This window comes from Camelus bactrianus, chromosome 18 (genome assembly GCF_048773025.1).
Source record: "Camelus bactrianus isolate YW-2024 breed Bactrian camel chromosome 18, ASM4877302v1, whole genome shotgun sequence".
In the NCBI taxonomy this organism is placed as follows: Eukaryota; Metazoa; Chordata; class Mammalia; order Artiodactyla; family Camelidae; genus Camelus; species Camelus bactrianus.
In genome coordinates, this window is record NC_133556.1 from 28,573,155 (window position 1) to 28,599,792 (window position 26,638).

The window sequence follows — 26,638 nt, forward strand, 5'->3', positions numbered from 1 at the left end:
TTATCTGTTTATGTCTTATGATCATATTTTCATTTACATCCTTGAACATACTTATCATGGACGCTTTGCCTTGTCTGCTTGGAGCTTGTGTCCTGGATGTAGAAGGAATGGAGAACAGGAGGAAGTGAAATAAGCAGTGTGTGGGCTTGGTGAGTGCTGTTGGGAGGCAGTGTCAGGGTGGACTGAAGCCTAGTTGCAAACATTACATCTACGAAGGCCTTCCTGAGAAGGTGGTGTCTGAGCAGACACTTGACCCGAGGGCAGTCGGGACGGGCACTGGGGGCAGAGATCTATGGGGCCTGGGTTTGCCTGCCAGGAAGGAGACCCCAGGGCAGAGCAAGTGGGTGAGGCAGTCAGTGGGGCTTCACCCTCTCTACTGTGGGTCACTCATTGTATTTTCCTGTGATGATATGCATCAGCTGACTCACCTGAAACCTGATCCTCTCCTGTACACCAGTCCTTCTGGAAACTTCTGGTGGCAACAAGGACATGGTGCCTGAGGTCATCACTACCCATCCCGGGGTCACTGAGCCACCACACAGACCCTGATTGAGACTGTGGCTGCCAGAAGTGCCTACTGGGTCCTGGTTCGGTGGCCAAGATGCCTGCCCCTCCCCTCCTCATCCTCGTGGGGTGTTCACACTGCCCATTGTAGGCCTGTGGGGTGGGGTGCCCATCACACTTGACCTTCCTGGAGGGCCAGAGACAACCAGCTTCCCAGGGCTATGAAGCTGTGATCACTTATTTTCAGGCATGGGGACAAACAGAGGTGTGGGGAGGGAAGGACGAACACTGGTGTTTCCCTGGCACTGACCCCCATTCTAAGTGAGGCAGAGGCCTAAGGGCTGCCATGACCTCTGACCTGACCGCCTACCGGGTGGAGAAGTGTGCGTAATTCCCTCCTTTCCAGATGAGCTGACCCTCCCCGTCATTTCTGACAGTCCGAGTGTCTGTGTAGTAACTAGACACGCCGGCCTCTCCTGCAAGCGAGGCCCACCCTCCCTTGTGTGATGGGCCTGCTGTGGGCAGCAGGGAGGACGCTGGCACCGTGTTCACAAGTATATGGAGACACTTTCGAGAAGCTGTGGGTAAAATGGGTCATCCTCCAAGGTTAAGAGGAGTGAGGGTGACCCCCACTCTCACAGCACAAGGTTGTGGGGAGGGGGCAGAAGCTCACCCTTCTGTGGTACTGGGATGGGCTGGCCACTCTGTGCAAGGCCTGTGGACACACGTGCCTCCTGGGTTGACCAAGAGCAGGGTCCAGATCTGCCCTGACCATGTCCAGCTGTGTTTCAAGCTCAAGCGTCCCACATGGCCAGGGTCCTGGACAGCACAGGCAGAAGCCAAATCAGAACATCCCGTCATCACAGGCAGCCCTGGGACAGCACTGCCTGGCGTCTCATTAGGAGTCTGACAAGGCACTTTGCGACGAGCTTCAGCTAATTTTCATGCACAGAAAACAAAGACAAAGAAGTAGTAAGGCCCTGTGCCCTTCAGCCTGATATATGTTAAATATTTGGAATATATTAATCCTGAAAAACCTTTGTTGCCAAGTCTCATTTCCGTTGACAGGAAGCATTCTTGTGTTTATCCCAAACCAATAAAGCCAGCTAAGGTCATTACTATGGATTTTGTTTTCAGGCTAGCTAGTGACACCTGTGTGGATCTGAGCAGCAGGGGACACCTGGGGCTCTGAAGTCTAGTTGCCACAGCAACTGAGTATTATCCAGCACCGTGACCAAGTGCAGTGGGAGGAGGGCTCCTGTGTGGGTCACCAGGTCACTTCCTATTGCCTGCAGTGCCTAAGGACATCCTTAAGACATAGACTGGCAATTTTCTAAATGCTTCCTAATTGGTAGCATGCGATTTACAATGATTTTATTTAGAGCGTGAAGCCTTTAATGAACTCTTTCAGAAATACTTACTTGCTGGAAAATGCGCTCCCGTTTACCATCTAATCTCTGGTGTAAATCCTCATGTGCCTGAGAAGTGACCAGGAGACTGGGCAGATGGGGCTTGTGTCCTAAGAGACTTGCCCGCCTCATGCCGGTTCTGGAGGATTCCTAGGGGCAGGAGGCACAGGAGGCTCTAGACCAGGCCCGGCAGGAGATAAGCAGAAGCTCTCACGGGGAGGTGGCCGCATCTCTGGGGCGGGGTTGGTGTTAGTATCTCCTGGGCCCTGAGGACAGTGGAGGACGGGCCCCAGTCTCTCCTTACAGCGAGGACAACTCTGCCAAGCAGTTCTGACGAGCGGAAGGGGTGTGTGGACTTGGGCAAGCTGATGCCCTCCCCTCCCCGTGCACATGCAGCCATCCTGGCTGTGGCTGGGGGCCTGGTGACTGTTAGGAGGGGGATGTAAGGCTGCAGGCCGGGTGGGCTTCCTGACCTTACAGTAGCCCAATGCCCCTTCCAGGTGAAGGACAGGTGGATTTTGTCTGAAGGAAAACCTCCCTTTTTTTTTTTTTTTTTTTTTTAAACCTGATCTCATGTTGTGCTTTGTCTCAACCAAAGAGGAAAGTGTCTCAGCCAGTCTGGTGGAGTGTGCCCTTCTGGAGAGCAGTGTCTGTAGCAGTCACCTGGCAGCTTGTGGCTCTCCCAGATCCTGTCTGGGTGACAGGTGGGCTGGCGGTTCAGGGACAGTATCTCCCTCCACTCCTGGCTGCTGTGCGGTCCCTCCCCACCCAGGCCCAGCTCTCAGGGAGACACAACACAGCAAGGCCTGTCCTTTTCTCCATAATCTGTGGCTCTGCACCAGTGGGAGTCAGGGCACCAGCTGGCTTGAGGGAGTGAGCTCCAGGCTTGTCCAGTGCGGGGTCACCTCCACACGCAGCTGACCGTCTGTGCTCTCGCAAGACAGTTTTTCTCAAGTGGAATCTCCCTTATACACCGAGTGGCAATAGTAAGAACTCTCAGGCCCAGCTCTGCGGAACAGGAGTGTCATGAGGGAACACAGTAGCAGAAGCAGGACCGGACTTGTCAGGGTTTGTGGAGGGCGCATCCTGTACCCCTGGACCTTCTGCCCAGAAGAGGGGCCCTTTCTCCACCTGCCACTTGAGCCCAGTCCAAGGTCGGCCGCTTCTGTGGAGCTGGGACTTCTCAGGTGTTGATCACTCACAGAAGTCACTTTACTGGACCTCGACGGCCGGAGATGTTCCAGTAACTCGGGCCTCACATGTTGAGTACAGACCCAAGCTTACCAGCCCAGAGTCTACACTCCTCTCCCGCTGCCTGAGGTCGGCAAGCGGCAGCAGGGAGTGGGTAAACAGCACCTGGTGGGTGTCACAGCAGAGGGAATTGGGGCTGCCTCCATGTCCCACCACTGCTGACCATGTTTTCTGCCTGGGCTTCCCTCCCAGCCCTCCCCCAGTGCCGCCACTGGCCCACTGATCCAAGCATGTGGCCACTGTGAGGTCCTGCGGATGCCGTGAGCAGGATGCAGAACCTCACAGTGGTTCTGCCAGGGCCAAAGTCTAAGTCATCCCTCCAGACGGCACCCCTACTGCTGCCCCACACCTCGTTCTTTGGTCTCTGAGCCCCACCTGCCCATGGCTCTAGCTGCGCTTAACGGTGGCATGCTGGCGACAGAGCAAGGTGTTGGCACCTGTGGGGACACGGTGGCCCCAGAACTGCATCTGGGCACTTTCTTGTCCCCAAGGTGTAAAACTGCCCTTTGCCACCAGTGACTGCAAAATGGGCTGGTGTGACAGAGACATACCCTTTACAGACAGAGTGACTTAGAGCTGCAAGTGCTCCCCAGGGCAGCTGGGGGCGGGGCTGGCTCAGGCGAGTGACAGCCCATCAGGAGGGAAGTGCTCTCTCCTTTTCCCATTTTTAACCATGAAGCTAATGGGTTTCCTGCTCATAACGGGGATGGTGCTGTCATCTTTGAAGAATCCACGCCTGCGACACTTAATTATTCTCTCTAAGTAACTGAGAGTTTCGAGGAGGTTGTGAGGCCTCAGTTGGTATCAGAGTGGCCATCAGGTGGTCTCCGCCATGGAAACCTTGTTTTAGTCCACATTTCTTCCCTGCTCAGCAGCAGCTTAGCCTGTGCAGCCTTGACTCTGGGTGACCACAGTGCCTGGCACCTGGAGAGCCTGCTCTGAGCCTCCTCGTCAGCCGGAGTGGGTGCACCGGCTTCCCCGTCCAGAGCAGACAGTCAGTGAGACTCCCCCACGAGGAGCGGCCAGGCCCATCCCGCGTCCATCTTGAGACGCAGCACCCGCTTCCCGTTGACTGAGTGCTTCATGTCGCCAGGCCTCCTGGAGGGGGATTCTCTGATCTTCCTAGGCCCCCAAGGAGAGAGCCGAACGTCAGCACCACGTGTAGGTGGGAGTAGTTGGGGAGCAAGTGTCTGAGCTGCGTGGAGGAGCAAGGGAGTTGCGAGTCACAGGTCAGACCCGGAGTCCAGATTCAGCACATCGTGGGCCTTCCTCAGACTTGGCGTGCAGCTCTGGCAGACACGAGCCATGTGTCCTGGGCCGTGGGTTCAGAAACACAAGCCAGAAGGAGGAGAGCAACGAGTGTCCACCAGCTCCACCCGCTTGAGTCTGCTTGGCCGCGGCGGGTCTAGCCTGCAGGCACCCAAGCTGCACATAGACAGCAAAGTAAAGGGCTGTGGCCACCCTCAAACCTGGAGGCCACCGACCACGGCCAGCCCCTAGCTCTGTTCAGGGTGGGGCTGGGCGACCCTGCACGTCCCCAACGGCCCATTCCGCCCTGCTGCCTGTGGGGGGCAGTCCCTGGAGACAGCTGGCAAGCTGGAGGCCGCCCACACCTGTACCTCAGCCTAAGGCCACCCCTCTGTCCAGCGTGGAGGGCAGGGCACTGGTCCTCAGCCCCTGGGGTGTCGCTTCCATTCATGTGGTTGCTCCCCAGATAAGGCTGGTCCAGGCTGGTTTGCGTTACTGGAAAAAGAGCCAGTAGCCACAGAGGCGAGAGTTCCAGCAGCAGGCGAGTGTGGCTCCTGGGCGCTGGCTCACTGTCACCCCAAAGCCACTGGTGGGATGCCCCCTCCCATGGGTGGAACCTCCTGGGCCCCCATGAAGGGGCCAGATGCTATCCCTCCGGAGAGGTCCGTGCACAAGCGCGCATCTTGGCGGAGGGCTCAGCATTTCCTCGGCACCACCCAGCAGCACCCGCATGTTTGTTTTTCTGGCCCATAGAGAACAATGGTGCTCCTTGTGCCGGCAGCGCAGCTGCTGACACCCGCGGGACCCCAACAGAGGAAGCAGAGCAGGTGGGTGCAGGCCACCCTCTCCTCCCCAGCGGTGCCAGCGAGCGCTGGTGGCTGGAGGGGCGGCCAGTGAGGAGGCAGCCTCAGCTTTGGCCTGGAAAACAGCTCTGGTGAGCTGGGGGCGGGGTGGCGGGAGATGCACCCAGCAGGGTAAGGAAGGCTCCCCCAGTTCAGAAGGAGGCAGGAGGGCCAGGTGACATGTATATCCCTAAGGTGACAGCAGGCCCAGCACCTGCTTCCTGGCATGTAGGCGGGTCTCTGGGCTCTGCCACTTGCATGTCACTTTGATTAGTGTCACTCACGCTGCACATTAAAATTCTGTGCACCACGTCTGTGCAGAGTGAGGTGACAGTGAAGGCAGGCCCGTGCTCTGGGGGCCGCTCCGCATGCCCACGTGGGGTCTGCTAGCTCTTGAGGGATTTCCAGGGAGCACGAGGGAGGCGGGGTCCCCATGCCTGCGGCAGGCAATTGGGGTGTTCCAGCCATGCTTTCTCCGTAGTCTGGCTCTGCCCGGGACACCCGTGTCCACCTGCCCTACTTGTGCAGCCATGTGGGCCTCAGGCATGGGCCTTGTGGCCCCTGAGTTTTCTCACAGCCAAGTAGAGAAGGGGTCGGAACAAGTGACTTTTGAGGTACTTTCTCAAAAGGTGGAAGTTTGTGTACGGTCCACTCAGAGCCGTGATCGTCACTCCATGTTCTGCTCTCATAAAATCACATATGTAGTAAAGTGCACCCCATGTGAAAGGAGTCCAAATTTGATGAAAATGATCTCTCAGGATAAAACTAGAGAAGCTGTCACATGAGGAACTAAGTTCAGTTTTTCCTGTTGAGACAAGAAAGGTGAGTTTGAAGCATATTGTGACACAAAGGTTTCCCATCCCGTGAACAGGGAGGAAGGAGACGAAACAAGCGATGGGTGTGTTGTCTGAAGTCTTATAAACAAACCAAACACCGACGTTTCCTGCTTTCTGCCCTCGTGGTGTCTGAGGGAGGTCAGGTGTGTGCCCAGTGTTGGGCGGGGGCGTCCCACACACCAGGTCCCCAAAGAAGGGTGGCACCGACGCATCCCCGTCTCGGCTCTGCACTTCCCTCTTCTGTTGAGTGACAGCTGTGCTGGCAGGGCCCTCTCCCCCACCCTCAGTCGGGGCCTGGCCACAGCCTGGTGCTGCTGTGGGCTCTGGCCGCCGCCTCGCTTGGCTCCCTCCTCAGGGCACCCCTGTCCAGGCTTATGTCTGCTTCAGGAATCATCTTCAGATGGGTGCAGAGTACACTGTGGCGGCCCCAGAGCACCCAGCACAGATGCATGTGGCTCAGCAAAGCAGCAAGTCCCTGGAGACGCTAGCTGGGCGATGGTCCACCTGTTGATGTCGCCTGTCAGCGCTGGTGTCACTGCTGCTCCCAGGCACTGCTTTGCTGCAGACTCACCTGTTTCTCTCCAAATGAAGAACTGATTTGGAACTGGGTTTCAGAAATCCACAGAGCATCCAAGAGTAAATGATATTTCTACCTCGACATTTTATTATGAAAAATCTCAAATACAGAAAAGTGTCAAATAGTTGTACAGTGAAAACCCACAAACTACCACCTACATCCTGTGAGGTTGGTCCTTTGCCCTACCGGCTTCTCACGTGTCTGCTCATTCCCCATCTCAGCATTCGCTGCATCTCAGAGTAAGTTGCAGATGTCAAAATTTGTACATCCAGCCCTAAACACTGAAATGCACAGACCTGAGGGTATCTTTGGTGAGTCCTGGCCAGTGCACCCCCACTGAGGGTGCAGACACCACCCCCCGCCTGCCCCAGGCAGCCATGTTCCAATTTCTTCCACCTGCATCGGTGCAGCTTGTTCTGGAACCTCCATCCATAGAACCGTAGTGTGTGTCTGAAGTGTCTTTGACATACCAGAATGTTTTTGAGGTTCGTCAGTATGGGAGTGAGAGGAGGTTGTGCAGGCTCCTTCCAAGGCGGCTTGACACGGCCTGAGACCAGCACCGTGTTCCAGGTGTTGCGGTGTGAGGGGCGTCTCCACGTGGGGGCGAGAGCTCAGTGTTCCTCACGTGCACTTCCCAGCAAGAGGCATGACTGGCCCCCCACGTCCAGCAGAGCCTGGGTGGGGCAGGCGGGGCGGCTTCGCTAGGAGTGAGGCGCTTCGCTAGGCAAAGGGCTTGGTGACTGTGCACATTTGGCTCCACACCTGCGCCTGCTTCCCCTGCCCCCTGGGCCACAGCCTGCTCTGTGCTCAGAACCTCCCGTCCAGGTCATCCAGCCTCCTCAGTGCCTGTGTCCACCCTGATGAATCCTCAGGGTTGGGCCGGGCCGCTTCTGGGGGGCACTCTGCAAGAGCAGCTGTGGTCTGAGCTGCGGGGCTCACTGGGCGCTGTGGCTTGGTCGCTGACTGTCCTGTGTTAAGGGTTGTGGGTTAAGCTGAGTTTGGTGCTGTTGTGGAAGTGTCCGGCTGCTGCTCATGTGTCTGTCATGCTCTCTTCCTCATTTTAGGATGGGAGTCCCAGCTTCTGGAAACAGGCTTCCTGGGAATCTTCCTGTGCCCTCTCTGGACTCTGTCCCCATTGCCCAGGGGGACCCCCACGTCCCGCATCGTCCTCTGGGGCTTTCGGTGGCTGATTTTCAGAATCATGCTCGGAGCGGTAAGTAGAACCTCTGTTTTTCATATTTGGAGGGAAATGTTCTAGAAACGAGTCACTGCCTTGCTGTCCTCCCGCCGGCCAGGCCAGTGGTGCCCTTTCTGCAGCTTCCGTGATGTCCGAGGCCTATTTTTGAGCACTTGATGTTCCACTGGCCCCTCTGGCCCTTAGCCCAGACCTTTTCTGTGGGAAACAACCAGGACTCAAGTCATTTCGTGGGGACACTGGCAGGAGGGCCCCCCAGTTGCCCTGTCCCTGCCAGCCCTCCTCTGGTGTGTGGAGTGTCTGAAACATCGATATGCGTGTTAACAGGTCAGGAGATGACATCGTCTGTGACCCCACCCCAGAGTGGCCTCACACCTTTCTGTCTGTTCCTCTGCTGGCTGAGTCTTTTCTCCCGGACCCCTCACCATGTGGTCGGGGCGTCTCTCCTAAAGGCCAGGTGCTCAGCTGTCTGGGCTCGGGGCAGCTCAGCCTCTTCCCCTCACACCCTCCTCCTGGGCCCTGGGACCAGGCTTCACAGCTCCCACATTCAAGCAGCCTTGGAAGATGCACGTCTCGCTTTTGACTGCACCTTCAAGTTTTCAGAAACATCACCTTGAAATCAGGAGTGAGGCGCTTCGCTAGGCAAAGGGCTTGGTGACTGTGCACATTTTCTCCCACCTCTGCTCTTCATTTGTAGGATCCTGACTTTTACACTAGGATCAGTATAAAATACTCATTTCTTTTATCTGTTGCTGTAAGTTGTTCTTGGGAAGAATAGCCCCAAGCCTGTGGAAGAGCAGGGCACAGTGCAGTGGGTGAGCTCCTGACCAACTACCCGCTGGCATCCCTGTCCAGGGCCGACGCTGGCGTCCGAGGTGTCCCGACCAGCAGGAGGCCCTTCTCACTCTCCCCTCGGGGGCAGCGTCCAACTGTCCTGTCACAACTCAGGCAGGCCCAGCTGGTCCTCCTGGGAAGTCGCTTTTTTTCACTGTGTGATTAATAAGGGCTACTTACTAAATTACAGGCCGTCCCTTCCTCATCAGACGTCCCATTTACTCCAGGCTTCTGTATGTGACATTGGATCCCTGTCCCTCCGACACTGTCATATCCTCTGCTGCTGTCTGTATCTGATCCCCTGTCTTTGCTTTGGCCCATGGGAGCTTGTCTTGCTGCCCCCATCATGCCTGCTTCCTGGCCGGTGCCAACTCTCAGCTCGCAGTTGATGGCCTCTGCCCCATGGAGGGGACACACCGGTCCTCGAGCAGGTCGGGCGTCCTCTAGGGGCCTCCCATTCCCATCAGTTCTGCCAGCACCCATGCTCCTGGGCTTCCCTTCACCCAGGGCATTGGCTGTCATGCCGTGGTTCGGTTAACTGTTGCGTCTGTGCCATATGGCCAGGGCTCCAGGGACGCTGCAGACAGCTAGGGTGCAGAGGGACAAGCTCTGTGTAGGGCAGCGGCAGCACCAGCAGGAGGGGTGGACAGGTGTGCATGGTGGTCGGAGAGCTCACCATCAGGGACTGGCCTAGTTGGCAAGGTTCCCGACCCAGTAGGGTGTGAGCAGCTGTACATACTTGGAAGTACCATGTCGGGTGATCTGAGGTCCAGATTCCACAGTAAAGTGTGATGCTTTCTCTAAACTCTCTTTTCCATTTAGTGAGGAAGATAGGAGTTGTTTTCATGGCTCCCTTTAATGAAACATTGAAACTGTGAGCTGTCTCGTCGCCGTACAGATCTTCTTAGCAGTGTGCAGTTCCTCGTCTGTCTAGGATTTAATTTTGGATTCTCTGTCAGAGAGCTTTAAACAGCAGTGTTTCAGAGAACTTTCTCGGGGACCCCGCTGGAAGAGCAGCATCGTTGGGTGGGACACATAAGGCGAGGCCCCAGCAGCACACCAGCCCGCTGGGTGCAGAGCACTGGGTGACAGAGCTGTCAGACTGTGCGGAGCACAAACTCCCACATGCCTCCCAGAGGCGGCAAGTCATTAGCATGTTCTAAAGCACCTTTTATGGCGTTTTGATTGACTATTAGCGCCAGCTGGGTGAAAAATTATCAGGTGCACTAAAAGGTGTAATTACTCGATTCAGTCTGCATGTTGGATATTATTAATCTTCCTTCGTTGGAAAGCAGAGGAATAGAGGTGACTTGATAAAAAGGAGTGACGGCAGCAGGACGTCCATCCACAGATGGTGAGCAGACCTGGCAAGTGTGATGCTGCCTGTGACACGCCGCCAGGCCTGACCTGCTGCTCAGCCAGGCTGTCCTGGCTGTTTAGGCCTGCTGCTGATTTGTGGTCTGGTGGTGGCTCACATCCCCTGAAGGACAGATGGGCTCTTTCAGAGCTCAGCCTCAAGCTTCAGAGGGGATCCTGGGCCATGCAGGTGGAGGTGTCGAGCAGAAAGAAAGGAAGCTGCCCTCCTGGCCACTGTGCCCGTGGATGGCCTGGTCCTCCAGATGCCCAGGGTAGAGTCAGTGCGGCCTCCCCACCCCATCTGTAGGGCCTCTGTGAGCTCAGCTCTTCTGAAGAGATGGAACCAGGTGACCCTTCTTTGGAAGCAGCTGGAAACTGGACACAGTGGTAATGCAGCTGTTTTCACACCAGACAACAGACAGGGTGGGATGGGGGTCCAGAGGGAAACACTTGAGCTGAGCCCTGGACTGCCTGGGGGCCAGGGGACCTTGCCAAGTGGAGGCAGTCAAGGTGATGGAAGGCTGGAGGACTTCCTGCTGGAGGCGGGGGGCAGAGTACAGAGAGGAGGTATTGGTGCAGAGAAAGATCTCCGGGAACACAGCATCACTTCTGTCACAAAAATGCATCCTCTGATCTAATTGTGAGAAAACATCAGTTGAGGGACATCCTTCAAACGTTCTGATGGGTGTTCTCAAGTGTCATAAAGTTAAGCATTTTGTTACTGCCTGAGGGGCTGTCAGCCAGGGAGCACGGCTGCTAAGTGTCATCACCCTGGGTTGTCACTGGTTCATAGAAAGGATGCTACTGGGAAGCTGGTGAAATCCAAATGGGGTTGGTGGCTTAGTAGAACTGAAGTGATAAAAAGTTAAAGAGAAATAGTGTGAGCAACTTTAAGCACATGAAGGAGGCAATTAGAGGAACGTAGATGTAGATTGCCAACACTGACACAGAAGGGGCAGAAAAGCGGACTCATTTTATAAACCGAGTCATTAAAACAAACAGAAAGTACCTCCCACTGAGAAAACTCCAGGCCCAGATGATGTCACTGATGAGGGTTTATAAAATATTTAAGGAAAAACGATGCAAATCCGACACATACTCATTGAGGACACGAGAGAGGGAACCACTCCCGCTTAGTTTTCAGAGGCCAGTGAAGACAAGGATATTTCAAGAAAGGATGATTACAGAGAAATATTTTTCAAGAGCACAACCAAAAAATTCTTAAGGAATTATTAGCAAATGAATCCAGAGTACATGAAAAGTATAATCAGTCAAGACCTTGTGGGATTTTTTTCCCAGAATACAAGATTGGTTGGGTATAACTGAATAGATGTAATTCACCAAGTTACCAGATTTAAGGAAAAAAGATATAAAATGATATGATCATCTCAATCGATGTAGAAAAAACATTAGACAAAATTAAATACTTATTCATAATTAACAAAGAAAATTCTCAGCAAACTCAGAATAGAAGGAAACTTCTTCAACCTGATGAAAGGTGACTATATAAACTACCTACAGCTAATGTCTTAGTAAATGGTGAAAGATTGAACATTTTTCCTGTAAGTCTGGGAACAGGGCTGTGATGTCTACCTTCCTCCTGCCTAGTTGACAGTGTGTTGAAGATCTTAGCTTATGCAGTAATGCAAGGAAAAGTTATAAAAGCCCTGAAGATTGGAATGGAAGAAGTAAAGTCATCTGTGTTCACAGACGAAAAGATCATGTATGTGGAAGATCACAAGCGTCGGCAGAACTAGTGAGTGAAATTAACTGGAGTGCACGACTACAAGGCCAGTGTACAAAATCAGTATATTTCCACATGCTAGCAAAATCTGTCAGAAAATGAAATTTTAAAATGTAGCACTAAAAACACCCACAACCATGAAATACTTAGGGAAGTTTCACAGAAGTGTGCCACGTGTGCTCTTGCTGGGAGGAGGTAGCGAGGACCTGTACAGATGGATTGTCCATGTTCATGATCAGCAGTCTCATTACTGCTTAACAGCTAATTGTCCCCAGACTGATGTGTAGATTTCATGCAGCCCCAAACATAATCTAGAAGGGATTTCTTTTTAGAAATTGATGAACTGATTCTTAGGTGTACGTGGAAATGCCCAGGACCTAGAAAAGTCAGAACAGTCTTGAATGAGAGTAATGTTGTGGGTGTCACACAGCTGGATCCAGGACTTTCCAGAAGACACAGCCATCGAGGTGGCTGGGGAGGCATAAGGCTAAGAGTGGTGTCAGTGGAGTGAGTCAGAGTCTGGAAAAAGTCCCACACTGAAATCACAGACAAGACAGCAAGTCAGTTCAACTGAGAAGGAAAAGTCTTTCCACCAGCGGGTGCTGAGTGTCGACATGGGGCAGACAGACCCCAACCAACCAGTCCACCAGCAGGAGGGTGGGGTTAGCCCGTGCCAAGTTCCCCAGAAGCAAACCAGCCAGCAGGACGGGGACCCAGTGCTGATCCCTCAGGCATCGCTCTGAGTGAGAGGAGCCAGCCACGGAAGGGTGTCCCTATGAGTCCTTGTATGGGAGGTTCTGGAACCAGCAAAGCCAGGGAAACTGTCACCTCTGGGATATGGGGTGTGGGTTGATTAGGGGAATTTGGAAATTCTCAGGGCAGTGGGGTGAGGGTCCCACAGAAGTCACGTGTTTCAGGGCAGGACGTAAGTTATTTCCTGAAACCTCACAAGAGGTCACAGCAGGGGGAGCCTCAGGTGATGGCCCATCAGCCCTACAAAGAGCAGAGACATGCAGACCCCACTAAGCTGGATTTTCCTCCACTGAGCACCAGACAAACACCATGTGCCTTCAAGCCCTGGAAAGACCATCAGCCCAGCCAGATGCTGCAACTCAAGACAGCCCCTCAGGCGCGGCTGCCCACCCATGCTGACCGCCACCTGCGCTGAGTGATGGGACGTCTTGCTTCCTCTCGTTTAGTTATTTGTTCCCATTGATGTAGAGGGCCAGGGTGGTCACCCCACATTGGCATAATTGGAACTGGAACTGGAATTCAAGTGCTCCGTCTGTGTGGCTCCAGGCCTCAGCTGGGGCCTGAGGGACGTGCAGGTGGTTCTGTGCATTGGGTGTCCTGAGGCCAGGCTGCGAGCAGCGAGTTCTTGGTGGGAGAAAGCGGACCAGGCCCTGCTACCCCTTCTTCCTCGCATTGCATCGAGGGCTGGCATGGCCCAAGTGAGCCCTCCCCCTTCCTTCCTTGGAGCAGAGGCGCAGGTCTGCACAGGGTCCTCACCTGTGCCTTCCTGCGGGCGCAGGGCAGAAGTGAATGGAGGGGAGGCAGCACAAGAGGAGGGTCTGGAGAGTCAGGCATGAGGATGAGCTTGCGAGCCCCCTGAGGTGGCACGAAGGTGTGTGTTCCTGTTCACACCTTGGTGAACCTCCATGTAACCTGCAAGCTACAGCGGCCTCAAGTCCCTTCTCCCTCATCAGCAGGGTTGCTGACCACCTGTGCTGCCCACAGCTCTGTGTGCTCACACCTCCTACACACCCCATGGGGCCCTGACACTCCTTGTGTGCAGCTAGAGGAAATACAGACCTACAGGACCTGCCTTGTTCAGGTCAGATTTCAGTAGGCCTGGGAGCCACGGCCAGGCTGTGTTGAAGGGCGCTGTGAGGAAACAGGGTCTTCAGATAACTGAGATCCTGCTGCAAAGTCACCTGGAATATTAAGAAAGCTTTGGGCCAATAAATATGACAGCTTAGGTGAAATGGACAAATTCCTTGACAAATGCAGCTTACCAAAACTGAGACAGAAGGAAACAGGAAATTGAAATGGCTCCATATCTGGTAAATAAATCGAATTTGTAATCAAAGCCCATTCCAGAAAGAAAGTGTAGGCCCAGATGGCTTCACCAGTGAAATCTATTGAACATTTAGAGGAAATAACAGCAAACCTACACAAACTCTTTTGGAACATAGCAGAGGCGGGAACACTTTCCAGATTGTGTTGTGTGACCAGTGTAAGAGTGATACCAAAACCTGACGAGGACAGTACAGAAAGGAAAGTGGACACTAGTGTTCCTCATGAGCAGAGGTATAGAAACCCTTAGCAAAATATTGGCCAATCAAACCTGGCAATCAAAAAAGACATCAGTTATCACAGGAATGCAAGGTCAGTTTAATATTTGAAAATCAATGCATGCAGTTCACTACAGCAACAGAATAAAGATGAAGAACCAATTTATCATCTCAACAGATGCAAAAAGCAAATGGTACAGTGCAGCACCAAGTCAAACTTCTGTCAGAGACTTCCAGAATGGCGAGAGACTGAAAGCATTCGCATGCAATTAGAAACAGGCCCAATGCCTGTTTTGCTGCTGCTCTTCAGCACAGTATTAGAAAGTCTTAGTGCAGTAGAACAAGAAAAAGAAATAAACGTGTAAAGATTGCGAAAGAAGAAATGAAACTTATTCACAGACTTGATTATGCATATAGAAAACCTAGTGGAATCTAAAAACCAACTTCTAAAGTGAATACATGAATTTAGCAAGTTGCTGGATACAAGGTTAACGCAAAATGTAAATGGTACTTCATGTACTACTAAGTCATTAGAAAATAAAATTTTCAAAATACTACCTGCCATTGCATCAAAACCCCTCAAATACCTCATAATAAATCTGATTAAGGATGTATGAGACATACATTAAAACAGTAAAGCATTGCTGATAATGAATTTAAAAGACCTACATGATAAACAGATGTACCATATTATGGTAAGATATTTCTTTCACCCATATTTTTATATAGAGATTCAAGATAACTCCTATCAAACTCCCAGTGATCTTTTTTGGTGAGAATTGACAGGCTGATTCCAAAATTTACATAGACAAGAGAAGACTCTTGAAAAAGAACAAAGTTAGAGGACTTACACTTCCTGATCTTACAGCTTAATTTAAAACTGAAGTCTGGTGTTGATCTGAACTACAAACATTGATCAGTAGAAAATAGAGACCAGAAATAGACCAAACCTCTACTGTCATTTGATATTCAACCAAGGTACCAAGTCAAGTCAATGGAAAAAGAAGAGTCATTTTTTACGAATAGTGCTGAAATAACTGGGTGTCTGTGTAGAAGAATAAAATGAGCTTTGGCTGCTATTTCATCTATACCAGACTCTAATTTGAGGTAGATCATGGACCTAAACATAAAAGCAAAACCAAAATTTCTTAGCAGAAAACATAAAAGAATCTCTCCCAGAAATAGACCCACATTCGTAGTTGATTGATTTTCAATGAAGGGGCTTGGCTAAATCAATGGGGCAAGAAAAGTTTTTTTGTTTTTTGTTTTTTGTTTTTTGTTTTTTTACAAACATAAAAGCCAGAGTTGTAAAGTTTTTCGAAGATACCATAGGTAATTACCATGGGGTAGACAAAGATTTCTTGGATGGGGCACAAAAAAGCACTAACCATTAAGAAAAAGAATTGATAAATTATACTTCATTGATATTAAATTTTTCCATCATCAAAATACACCATTAAAAAAAGGAATAGGCTTACAATAGCCAAGACAGAGAAACAACCCAAATATCCATCAACAGATGACTGGATAAAGATGTGGTGTACACACACACACACACACATACATATGCACAATGAAATACTACTCAGCCATAAAAAAGAATAAAATAATGCCATTTGCAGAAACATAGATGGACTTGGAGATCGTCATTCTAAGTGAAGTGGGCCAGAAAAAGAAAGAAAAATGCCATATGATATCATTTACACGTGGAACCAAAAAAAAAAAGGACACAAATGAACTACTTATTATTTATAACTTAGATGATTAATTTCTTGAATATATGTAAGCACATTTGACTGTCCTTTATGATTGTATTACCACATTCTGTTGATTCTTATTTTGTAGTTGGCTTTATTCCTTTGGTAACTATGTAAGTTTAAAAAGCTAAAGCCCTAATCTGTTCTTAGAAACAATTAGTACATATATGTAAACTAAAAAAAAAGTGCAGTGTATTGTATATATGTATTTACACGCAATATGTTGTATATGTGCAATGAAATTGTTAACAATTCTACCTAGTAAAACTGAAAAATGAAAAAAAAAAAAAAAGAAGAAAAGGAATAGGCAAACCACAGATTGGGAAACATTTGCAGTGCAGAGGTTCGACCAAAAACTAACCTTAAGAGCATGCACAACACAATAGGAAGGCAGGTGTGGGCCTTGGACATACTCACCAGTGAAGGGACAGGAGCAATGATGAGGATGGGAAAGCTGTGTTGGCCCAAGAGGGGCTGAGTGTGAAACCCTGATGTCAGCACGCTGAGTCGGTGCGCCTGCGGGTGGCAAGATTCCTCGTAGGTGTGTTCCTCGGCAGGGTGTAGGGTGCTGCAGCCACGCTGAACAGCCACTGGCCAGTTTCCCACAAGGCGAGACCTGCACCTACCTGTGAGCCCGTCTCCCACTCCTGGGAAGTGAAAACCCATGTCCACACGGAGGCCTGTCCACACATGTCCCCAGCAGCCCTGCCCAAACAGAAGCCCTGGGAACCAACCCGGTGTCCATCTACAGGACAGGTAGCCTGTGGTGCATTCACTCAAGGGACAGCACTCTGCCAGGAGAGGGGTCCAGCCCCCAAGGCAGCAGTGCAGACGGACCCAAAGCCCACAGGGCACCGGCCCCTGTGTGTGATACCCCAGGGCAGCCAGATCCAGGGACAGAGTGGAGGTGGGGGCAGGCCTTGATGGCCTCCTGGCCAGCGGGTATGGAAGTGGCCATGGGGAATGTCCTGTGGGGCGTAAGCCTGTGTCCTGTTTTGGGTGGATTCCTGCTTGTGCACAACCGTGAGAACACATGGAACTGAACATTTAAGACGGGAGTGTTTTGTTTCACGTGACTTGTAGCTCAGCCATCATGAGTTTGCTTTTTCACACGAGGATCGCTGTGAGATGCAGCCCATTGAACTCCAGACACCTTGAGGATGAGGAGCAGGTGGGTCGTAATTCACTGCAGCCCTTGGAGCCCCGCTGGAGAGCAGGCACCCCTCTTTTTGTCCAGACCTGTACCCATTTTTGCTGGGACCTCGGGCTGGGCCCACGGAGTCTCTCTTCTTCTGCTGGGAAGAATTCCTGGCTGAATCAAGGCTGCCACCAGGAAGCCCATGGAGTCTGCGTTTGGGTCCTGTGCTTTCCCTCGGAGGCCTGGACTGCTCCGAGTGGGTGAACTCCTTTAAAGCAGTTTCCACACTGGCATGTCGGTCCTGGAGATGCTCCAGCCACTGGTGCTGAAAGGTGAGCAAAGGAGGCCAGACACCGTTAGCGAGGAGAAGGAGCTAAGTAAAAAGGAAAAGGAGGCTTCCAGTCGGGGGTTTTTCTCAGAGTCAGTGCCTGCAGTAAAATCTAATTAACATAATTAAATCGGTGTTGGAATGCGACGTGCCCCACCAAGACCACAGTCAAGTGGGCGTCGCTGCCACTTCCTTGATGAGCCAGCCCAGTCCTGGGATGAGAGCGATTATTCTAATTTGCTTTATCGCATTAGCGTGGGCAGAACCAAAGAAAGGGACTTTCTTGCTGGGCTCTGTCATCCTTCCTCAGCCTGGCAAAGGCATCCAGGAACTTCTGGAGAGCGCCAGCTGCAGTGCTCTGACCTCTGGCCCCAGCTGTGGCCCTCAGCGGACCCCACCCCAACCCCTGCCTTGCGCACCCACTTTGTGGTTCTTTCTGGTTTCGGAACAGCCATGGCACGAGGACGGTCGTGCCTGAGGCCTGAAATAGCTGCGAGGAAGGACCTGCGACAGTCCCTTCCACCTGCTCGGCACAGCCCCTGCAGGGCTGTCACAGACAGATGTCATGGCAGCTGTCACAGGCTTTCCCGGATTTGGGGAGTGGGCACAGTGAAATTTCACACAAACAGTATCAGCGACTGCGTGTTTCAGCCCACAGGATCCCCTGTAGCTGACGCATTGCCCACCACCTGCGTGGATAGGGGCGCTAAGTAGTGAGCCTCACACACAGTGGTCTCTGTGCCCAGAGACGTGGGATCCCCCTCCGCCTGCTCACAGAGCATGTGGGGTCCCATGGGCCCAGCTCAGCTCTCGGAGGAGAGATGCAGAGTGCTGCCGGGTCAGACAGGACTGGGCACGCCGGCCCCCACCCAGCGTGGCTGATAGCGCGTCCCAGACCAGCAAGCCTGCTTCGGGGTGGAACACCACTCCTCCCGCACCTGCAAACCCTTTGTTAGTGCTCACCACCCCCAGGTCAAAGAGGCTTGTCCTTTGTGGAAAAGGAACATGGGACTAGTCACTTGTGTTTGCATCAGGAAGAAAGGATCTCTAGATCACGCAGAGGCTGTGACAGTGAGAGAACGGGGTGTGGTGTCTACAAAATGGGGGTGCTGTGGAGGGAGCCCCTGTGCTGGTGCAGGACCCCATGGGCCACCCCCTCTTCCACAGCTGTAGGTCTGGGAGCCCCCCCTACCCAGTTAGGTGTGATGGGACTGCTGCAGTGTTACAGAAATGGATGTTCTTCCTGTGGCGTGGGGCCTTGCTTTCTCTCATTTCCAAATGGGAGATATTAAGAATCGTGTTCTTGGACCTGTGAGCCTCAGAGAAGCCCCTCTGCATCCCGTGGGCACCTGCCCCCAAACGCTGCCCATAAGGCCTGAGGTCTCCCCGGTCGCCCCGGAATGTTCCAGCATCCCAGCACTCTCCCTTCCCCAGGGAGAGCAGGGGTTGTGTGGACAGCTGTAGGTCACTCGTGTGTTGCTGGCCTGTCTGTGCCATTTTTTTGGAATTAATTTTGGGCTGAAAAAGGCTCAAAGAAGGCTTTGTTCCTTTGACACTTACTCTGGAAGAAAAAAAAATCCGTGGAAAATCTGACATCTGCATTGTAGGGAGAAATCAATAGATGGGGAGGAATGTAATTATCTTCCGCTCCCAAAAGAATGTTTCAGATTTTTAAGTGTCTCATATCAGCTTAGAATTTGAATGACATTTTAATTATTTTGTTTTTTTTCTCCTTTGCCTGGTTTGAGTCTCCAAAGAGTACCACTCTCGGATTCTGAAGGATGCAGGGAGCGGAGCCGCACCCACAGGGGAGCATCGTGTGACAGCAGCTGAGTTTCCCTGCCGAACGGGCAGGTGCGTTTTCATCAGAAACCAGCGGTTCATCCGCATCAGCAGGGCAGGGGCTTGGTCAGATCTAGGTCAGCAGGACACGTTTGATTGTCCCAAGTGCTGTTTTCATACAGACGGGACTATATAGCAGAGTTCAAACTGGAAGTCACTTCTCTGGCACTTCTGTGGGCTAAGCAAACCCAGTTTCCAGGGAGACGTGACTTTCTGCTTCTCAAAGTGATTCATCCTGTGAGTCTCTAAACAGCAACCCTCAGGTCCTTGGAGCACAGGTCTGCCTCAGCACACGCGCTCCCGTGATGCTAGGATTGGGCCCTACACCGCAGGATGTACAGGACCCCAGGGAGGTGGTGCTGAAATAGGCAGCAGGCCCCTCCAAAACCAACTTTGAAACAGCCCCTGGGTCTTCACAGTGCCCGGAAGTGAATAGTGGAGTTTCTTTCGGATGTATTTGTGAACCCCCTGGGAGGCTGCACAGTTACCTCGTGTCTGGCCTGCGTGCACGGCAGGGACACTGTCATTCAGTCTCACTGTAGAAGCCAGCGTGGCTGCCACACTCCGCTCCACCTTCTCTGTTGTTTCATAATCCCTGCTCCTTTTCGTGTTGCTGTGTCCATGAGCCCAGCAGGGCCCAGGCCTGAGGTCTTGGCTGCTCCCTCAGCCCATCCTGTGGGCTTCACATTCCAGATGAGTCCAGAGAGGGCCGTGACTCACATCCTGGACAGTCATCCTGTCTTGCTGGCTCCATGGCCACCACACTGTCCTGTCCTCGGATTAGAGCCCTCAACCACCCTCAAGTCCTTCCCTTGCGGGAAGGTCAGTTGTATGCACCAGCCTGGTGGGGCTGCCACCCCAGGTCTTCAACCGAACTCCGGTCTTGGTGTTGCTATGAGGTGCTTTGTGCAGACGTGGTCACGGGCTGCGGTCAGCTGCGTCCGGTGAGGAGGCTCCCCGCAGACAGCCTGGTCGGGTGTGTGGGTTAAAGCCACGGGACCTGCCCCGGAGCAGCAGCAGTTGCAGAAACCAGCACCACAAGGGAGCCACTGCCATCCAGGCTTGCTTCGTTATGGACACAGCTTCTCCCCTTCCAGTCCAGCCGTCACATGAGACACAGACGTTAAGAGCTCTCTGCGTCTCAAGCACCAGTCTGGTCCTGTCGGGGAGCAGTTTGCTTCTGACTCTGAAGGGATCGTGTGGAGCTGTGATTCCCAAGGGCAGGCGGGTGGGGATGCGTGCCGGCACGTGAGCAGAGTGCCCCTGCGACTGCAGACCAGGCCACCTGTCCAGGCCACCCTGGACACTGCACAGCAGGGAGTCCGGCAGGGTCCCCGAGAAGCTGGCCTGAGGGCCGTTCAGCAAGGCTGTGCTCTCCGCGGCAGCTTTCTCGGTGGGCTGGGCAGCACGGCAGCGCCCTGAGCCCCTCCCGGGCCTGAGCACCAGGATCTCCTGTGCCGTAGCTGGTGGGTGTTCTCTCCCAGGCCACCAGAGCTTCTGAACTGTCATCACCCTAGCAGTTGGGACGCTGTCCCTTCCACATTTCAGGTGGCGTCTCCAGACGTGTGAGACAGGTTGTGTTCTTGTGCTTTTGCAAATTTGCCCATTTCCAAAGCCTCACGGTTGCACTACTGTGATGAAGGTCAGAGTCTAAAAACGGGGTTTTAAGGAAAACACAGGAGGAACTGACTCTACAGAAAGGAGGCAGTGCTTCTTTTGAGCTGCATTGGCTACTTTTAGTCATCAGACACCCTGAAGGTGCCTTTCCTGAAGCATCATTCAAACTTTCTGTCTCATATCACGTCAGGTGTCAGGTGACATTGCATCTCTTACGTGTTGGTTCTGAAGTGGCTCACACTTCTCTCTGTCTCCTTGGCAGGGTCTGATCAAGATCCGTGGGGATCGGTGCTGGCGGGACCTCACCTGCATGGACTTCCACTATGAGGTGAGCGGCGTGGCCACCTACACTCCTGCCACAGCTCCTGGGCCTGTCTCCTGGGGCGGGCGGGCGTCAGGTCACAGATGGCTTGCAGAGGGTCCCGTTTGCTGGGCTGGCAAGACAGGGCGTCGGCCACCGAGGTTGTGGGTCCCATGGCATCTGGGTCAGGCGGGGTTGTCAGCCCTCAGAGGCCGTTTGGAGGGGTGGGCCCCTTCTAGCACCAAAAGCCTTTCCTCAGTGGAATCTTGTTTCAACAGCCACTTTGTAAACTGAACTGGAGTGAGGGCACTGGGTTGATGTCAGGAGTAGGGGCTGGAACTCTCTCGTGCCCTTGGCTGATTGCAGAACCGCTTGATTTATCCCTTTGAGGTTGTCTGTGCCCCTGGGGCAAAGACAGTTGGGCCACGTGGTCTGTCCTAGGTGACCTGGACTCCAGTCTGTGGCCACCAGCAGCAGGGGCCACAGGAACCGCAGGGCCTGTGAGAAGAGAGAGGAGGCTGCACTGGCAGGACCAGGGGCCCTAAGTGAGCAGCAGGGAGGGGCCTCTGTGAGAGGAGCATTCAGGCCCATCTCTCATCTTGCTGGTGCTTCTGTTTCACCTTGAACTTGGCTGTTGACGGGGATGCCGTCCTTGAGGTATATTACTACGACCAGGCCCCGGGAGGTCACAGGAGCCAAGCCCCAGCACCCTGACCCTGAGAGGCAATGAGGAAGCAGGCCCTGGGCCCATACTCACCCTGGACCCGGCAGCGCATTGGGGGCGGCGGGAGGCAGGTCTGCTGTGAGGGGTGTGGGCAGCCCATAGCCTGTGCCGTCTTTCTCATCTTCACCAACTGGACCAAGGGTCGGGTGAGGCTGCACCGTGTCTGGGGGCATCGCACTGCCTCCTGTGTGGCGCCCAGGCACCTGGCAGAGTCTCGCAGCTGTCTCACAGAGGGCATCCCTGTGAGTCCCAGGCCTGAGAGCCACCTTAGGGGCTCTTCCCCGTGGGCAATAACATCGTAACTGAAGGGCAGTTTTTGGTGAATTCAGTCTGTCCTATCAGAAGGAACATTGATCCTCAGGCACCACGAGAGAAGAGGTAGGCGGCCTCCATTGTTGTGGCTGAGACACACAGGCCACCCAAGCATGCACAGGTCGGAATCCCTTGGAGCAGTGCACCGATGGCTTCCGTCCTTGTCCGTTCTCTGCCTGCATGGCTGTTCCCAGTCCCGGCCGCTTAGTGAGGGCACCAGGAAGACCCCTGGGCACATGGCCACTGTCAGACGCTGCAGGAAGGATGAAAAGTAAAAGTGGTTTACGTGCCAGCGGGTTTACATCTCGCCCACTTAGCTTCAAGATGCACAAAATGCTCTTAGCAGCAAACTCGTGTTCCCAGGTGCCTCTTCTCTGTGCAGACTGATCAAGACTGAACTTTTTCTCTTTGGAGTACTTTGATTCTGCAGATTGATACCTTAAAACTCCTCTGTGCTGGACTTATCACTTGCATGAGAAAGCCGTGACCCCAAGCCTTGGCGACTCGCTTGTAAGGGGGTGTGTTCTGGTCACTGGGTTGTGAAGACGGTCTGGCCGCTGGGTGGTCTCCGAGGGCCTGTCTGCCGTGTCCCTGGGAGCTGGTCTGGGCCTGGTCTTTCTCCCCCACCCCCAGTGCGTGAACGAGGTAAACAAGTGACGCTGTTGTTTTGCTCCGAAGTCCTGCACTCAGAGCTGACCTTTAACCCAGGACATAAATCACTTTCCACTCCTGTTACTTGTAAAGTCCCGCAGCATTTCGCCCACAGAGGCAGCCTTTGTATCCATTCACCGTGGGACCACTGACCTGCAGGGCATGTCGGGATCCACCCCAGAGCCTCGACCGTGGAGCAGGAGCTACGTGCCCAACTGTGACAGGGCCAGAAGTTGGCTCTGTGCTTGTATCTGGTCATCTCTCTGAGAGCCTGCCCACCTTAGAGAGCTGGGATCGGGGGAGGGATGCAGCGCCCTTCTGCTCTTCTTCATAACGCTCTTGGCCATCCACACTGCTGGCCACAGCAGACCTACGACTCGTTGGCCTTTGCTGCTAGGTGCCCCCATGCAGATGTGACCATGAGATCCAACTGTCCAGGCACTGTCCCTGCCCCACCTCGATCCGTGGAAGCACTCTGCCCAACACATCCACATAGCCTGGTGGCTGTGAGGGCAGGTGTCAGATGCTGGTCAGGGAATGCTCCCCACCCCTTCCCATGGGCTGGACCCTGCTTCTCCCTTCCACGAGGCCCTGTTTCCCTTGGTCCACAACAGCAGTTCGAGGGACGCATGCTCAGAGCCTCTGCCCCGACCACATGTCTCCCATCTGTCCACTGTTGTGTGTATCCCATGTAGGGCAGGTGCTTGTGAAAACTCTGGGGAAGTGGCTTGCAAGGCAGTGATTTCAAGGACCTGGACTAGGCGGGCTTTGGCACATCACAAAGGAAGACGAGTTGACGAATCCCAGAATTCCCTTCCATTCTCTCAAACTGTCGTTTCTGAGACTTGTAAAGACAGCACCATGTTCTGTTTTTATGTGAAACACTTGAGATGCTTGTCTCACAGAAATAACATCCATGGAGAGCTTTTGAAGGTGGCATCAAGTCCTAGGTGCGGTCGTCATGGCATCCAAGAGGCAGGTACCACGGGGCGTGGCCCGCATGTGGCTGCATCGTGGGCTGCGTCTTGGGCACCTGTTATGTGCAGTTGGGAGTAACCTGTAGCCCAGGGTTTGCTCACAAGTTGCTGCTGAAACCTGGTTTTCTGCTGTTGTGACTTTATGTCTTTATATGGAAATTTTCAAAATTGAGCAGCATCATGGCGAACCCTCGAGGTCTGTGTGGAGACCCAGCATCGTGGCAAGTACGCAGCGCGTTCTGTGCAGGTCTGGTCGGGTTGCACTTGCTGACCACGTGCCCCATGGGATGTACCCGAGAGGCCCACACAGGGCAAGGACGGTGTCCCCAGTGTGCTCCTCGCCGCGTTCTGCCCCGTCTGCCACAGCCCCACAGGGAGAAGCCTTGAACGTGTGAGCTGTCCCCTGGCGCACATGCAACTGCTAGTTTCAGAACACCCGCGGACGCGGCCCAGCTCCGGCAGCAGGGACACCAGCTCTCGCTGGGAACAGCTGCGCGGTGGGGCGCTCCATGTCCACGTAGGTTTTACGAGGTCCATTATCAGGAAGGAGCCAGGCACAGACCCCCGTGGTTTTGATACAAGAGGAAACATTCTCAGCTGGGTCTCAAGTAAATCAACTACAAACATTGCCAACAGTTTTATATGTGCTTCTGGGGGCATCTAGCTCCATTGTGTTGCTGGAGATTCGGGGAAATTTAACACTGACTTTCGGTTCCACAGCCTGAACTGGACCCTCGACCAGTCTCTGGGATCTGGGGAGCCGGCTTTCCACACTGGGCACAGGGAAGCAGGGTCCCCCATGCTTTCCTTCTGAGAGGTTCCACCTCAGGACCTGTAGTTGGGGGCTCCCTGAAAGCCTGGCTGAGGTGGGCTCATCTGCAGAAATTGCATGCAGAGCAGTTACATCCACTGGCAAACAGCTCCCTGTGCAGTGTCTGGAACTTCTTCCCCAATGGTTGGTCAGCACCAGGACTGTCTCTCCTGGGAGCAGCTAAGCTTAGGGCTGCAGGCAGAGCCAGGTGGGCAGGAGACCCCCCAAGAACCAGCTCAGGAGGCACCCAGCATGGAAGACAGAGCAGCAGGGGGCTGTCCTCGGGCAGGGGCGTCCCGGAGTTTGACTGGCACCCCCGGGGACACACGGGGCACCTGGCTTAAGGTTGTATTTGGGTCTCCAGACACACCTACCTCATGCGCTGAGCACCAGAGACGTTGGTGACCAGCTGCAGCCGGCCCCACCCACCTGTTCTCATTCTTAGCACACTGACTCCAGAGCCCTCCCACCTTCCAGGGGCCAGGCACCCTCCTGGGACAGGGCGTCATCCAGGGAAACACTGGCCATTGTGTCCTGATGCTCTAGATGAGCTGCCGTAACCTGAGTGTGAACACTGGCCCAGCCCAGCCGCCTGTGACCTGCAGGTTTTGTGGCCCTTGAGCCTGTCCAGCTGTCACTGAGTGCCCAGGCACAGCTGTACAAGCCAGAGAACTTCTGCCTCATCCAGACGTTCCTGGGAAAGCAGTGAATGTGAACTTGCAGACACCGTGACCAAGTTACCTCTGAGAGGCTGGGGGTCCTAGCTTGCTGGCTGTGTCCAAGGGCAGTTCCTGAGTTTGTGAGAAGGTGTTTTGTGTGCGTGTTGCAGACAGAGGCGAGGAGCCTTCAGCCGACACCCAAAGGCCCTGCCCCTTCCAGTGCCCATGGGGCCACTCTCCACCACACGTGAGAGCACACAGCAATGTGGCCTCTTCATCCCAAGAGGTGCAGTCTCCCCTCCCCTGCAATCTGGGGACACACACCGGCATCCTGTGCCCAGCGAAGCCCCCTCCCACCCCCGCCACGGACCCTCACCTCCCAGCCCTGTGCATCAACAGAGAGGGTGTGCAGCCCAGGGGTGTGTTAAACGGGCTTGGGGGACTTGAGAGTTTGAAGAAACTTGTTCTTCAGAGGAGAGTTACAAGAGTGTCTTTTCTCATTCAAACCCAGACACGTTATTTATAGTCCCTAAAATGGGAATCTGGCTGGAAAACATTTTTGTCCTTGGACTTGTCCTGAGGAGGGGACTGGCACCCTGACAGGAAGATCTCCCTGCAGATTTGTACCTGCTAGATTCCTACACGATTTTTATCACTCTCCACACTTTCCTGACGTTTTTCTTATTTTAAATCGTCTCTTTTTAGGGAAACCAATTGTAAAATGTTACAGGGATCTGGTAGGGCAGCCCTGGACACAGGGCCTTATTCTCTAACGAGCTGCGGCCCCATAGGTGAGCGCGGCGAGGACGCAGCACGGGCAGCACTGGCGCTGCAGCCGAGCTTTACGGGGTGCGATGTTCCAGTCGCCACTTCCACGGTTTACAACCAGACTTCACGGCGTGGTGGTTTTTCCAGCTTCGGTGCAAACAAAAATGAAGCTGTACTGGGCTGGCTGGAGAAGGGAGGCCCGGGGACCCTGCTGACGTCAGGTCAGCACAGAACAGGCCCCACCCCCGCGAACACATCTCTCGGCAGATCGTAAACCTGCAGACGGGAACATGGCTCGACCAGCAGCACCAGCCTTCTGGAAATGAAACCTTGCAAGGAATCCTCTTTGCGGGAGATGCAGACACCACAGCCCCGCACCTCTTCTCATGTCTGTGGCACAGAGAGGCTCAGGGAGGCCCACCTTACCTTGAAGTGAAATCCTAGCCCATTAACTTGGTCATGTCCTTCCCCTGTTTAAAAGTCTGATGTTCGCCCCCCCACCCCTCCCAGGTCTGCATCTGAGGCCCTTCACCAACCTGAGGCCGCGTTGGCTGGGGAGTCGCCAGTAGTCTGCAGTCCCTTGCGTCCACGCCTTCCACGGAGACTTGCCCCTGAAGAACAGAGTCGTTCTAACAAGTCCAGGATGGGTCCCTCGTCCAGTGA

The 26,638-nt window shown here is 53.6% G+C and overlaps 1 protein-coding gene across 4 annotated transcripts in view; it reads left to right on the plus strand.

Annotated features, from left to right (window-relative positions):
- The window catches only part of LMF1 (lipase maturation factor 1), a 91,236-nt gene that overhangs the window by 34,488 nt on the left and 30,110 nt on the right, over positions 1–26,638 (plus strand). For all 4 annotated transcript variants that reach the window (XR_012500397.1, XM_074346632.1, XM_074346630.1 and 1 more), the window contains 2 exons: positions 7,732–7,880; positions 21,035–21,100. Coding sequence is in view for 3 of the 4 variants with exons in the window: in XM_074346632.1 (XP_074202733.1) it covers positions 7,732–7,880; positions 21,035–21,100 (215 nt within the window). In the remaining variant the exon portion in view is untranslated. The remainder of the gene's footprint in view (positions 1–7,731; positions 7,881–21,034; positions 21,101–26,638) is intronic.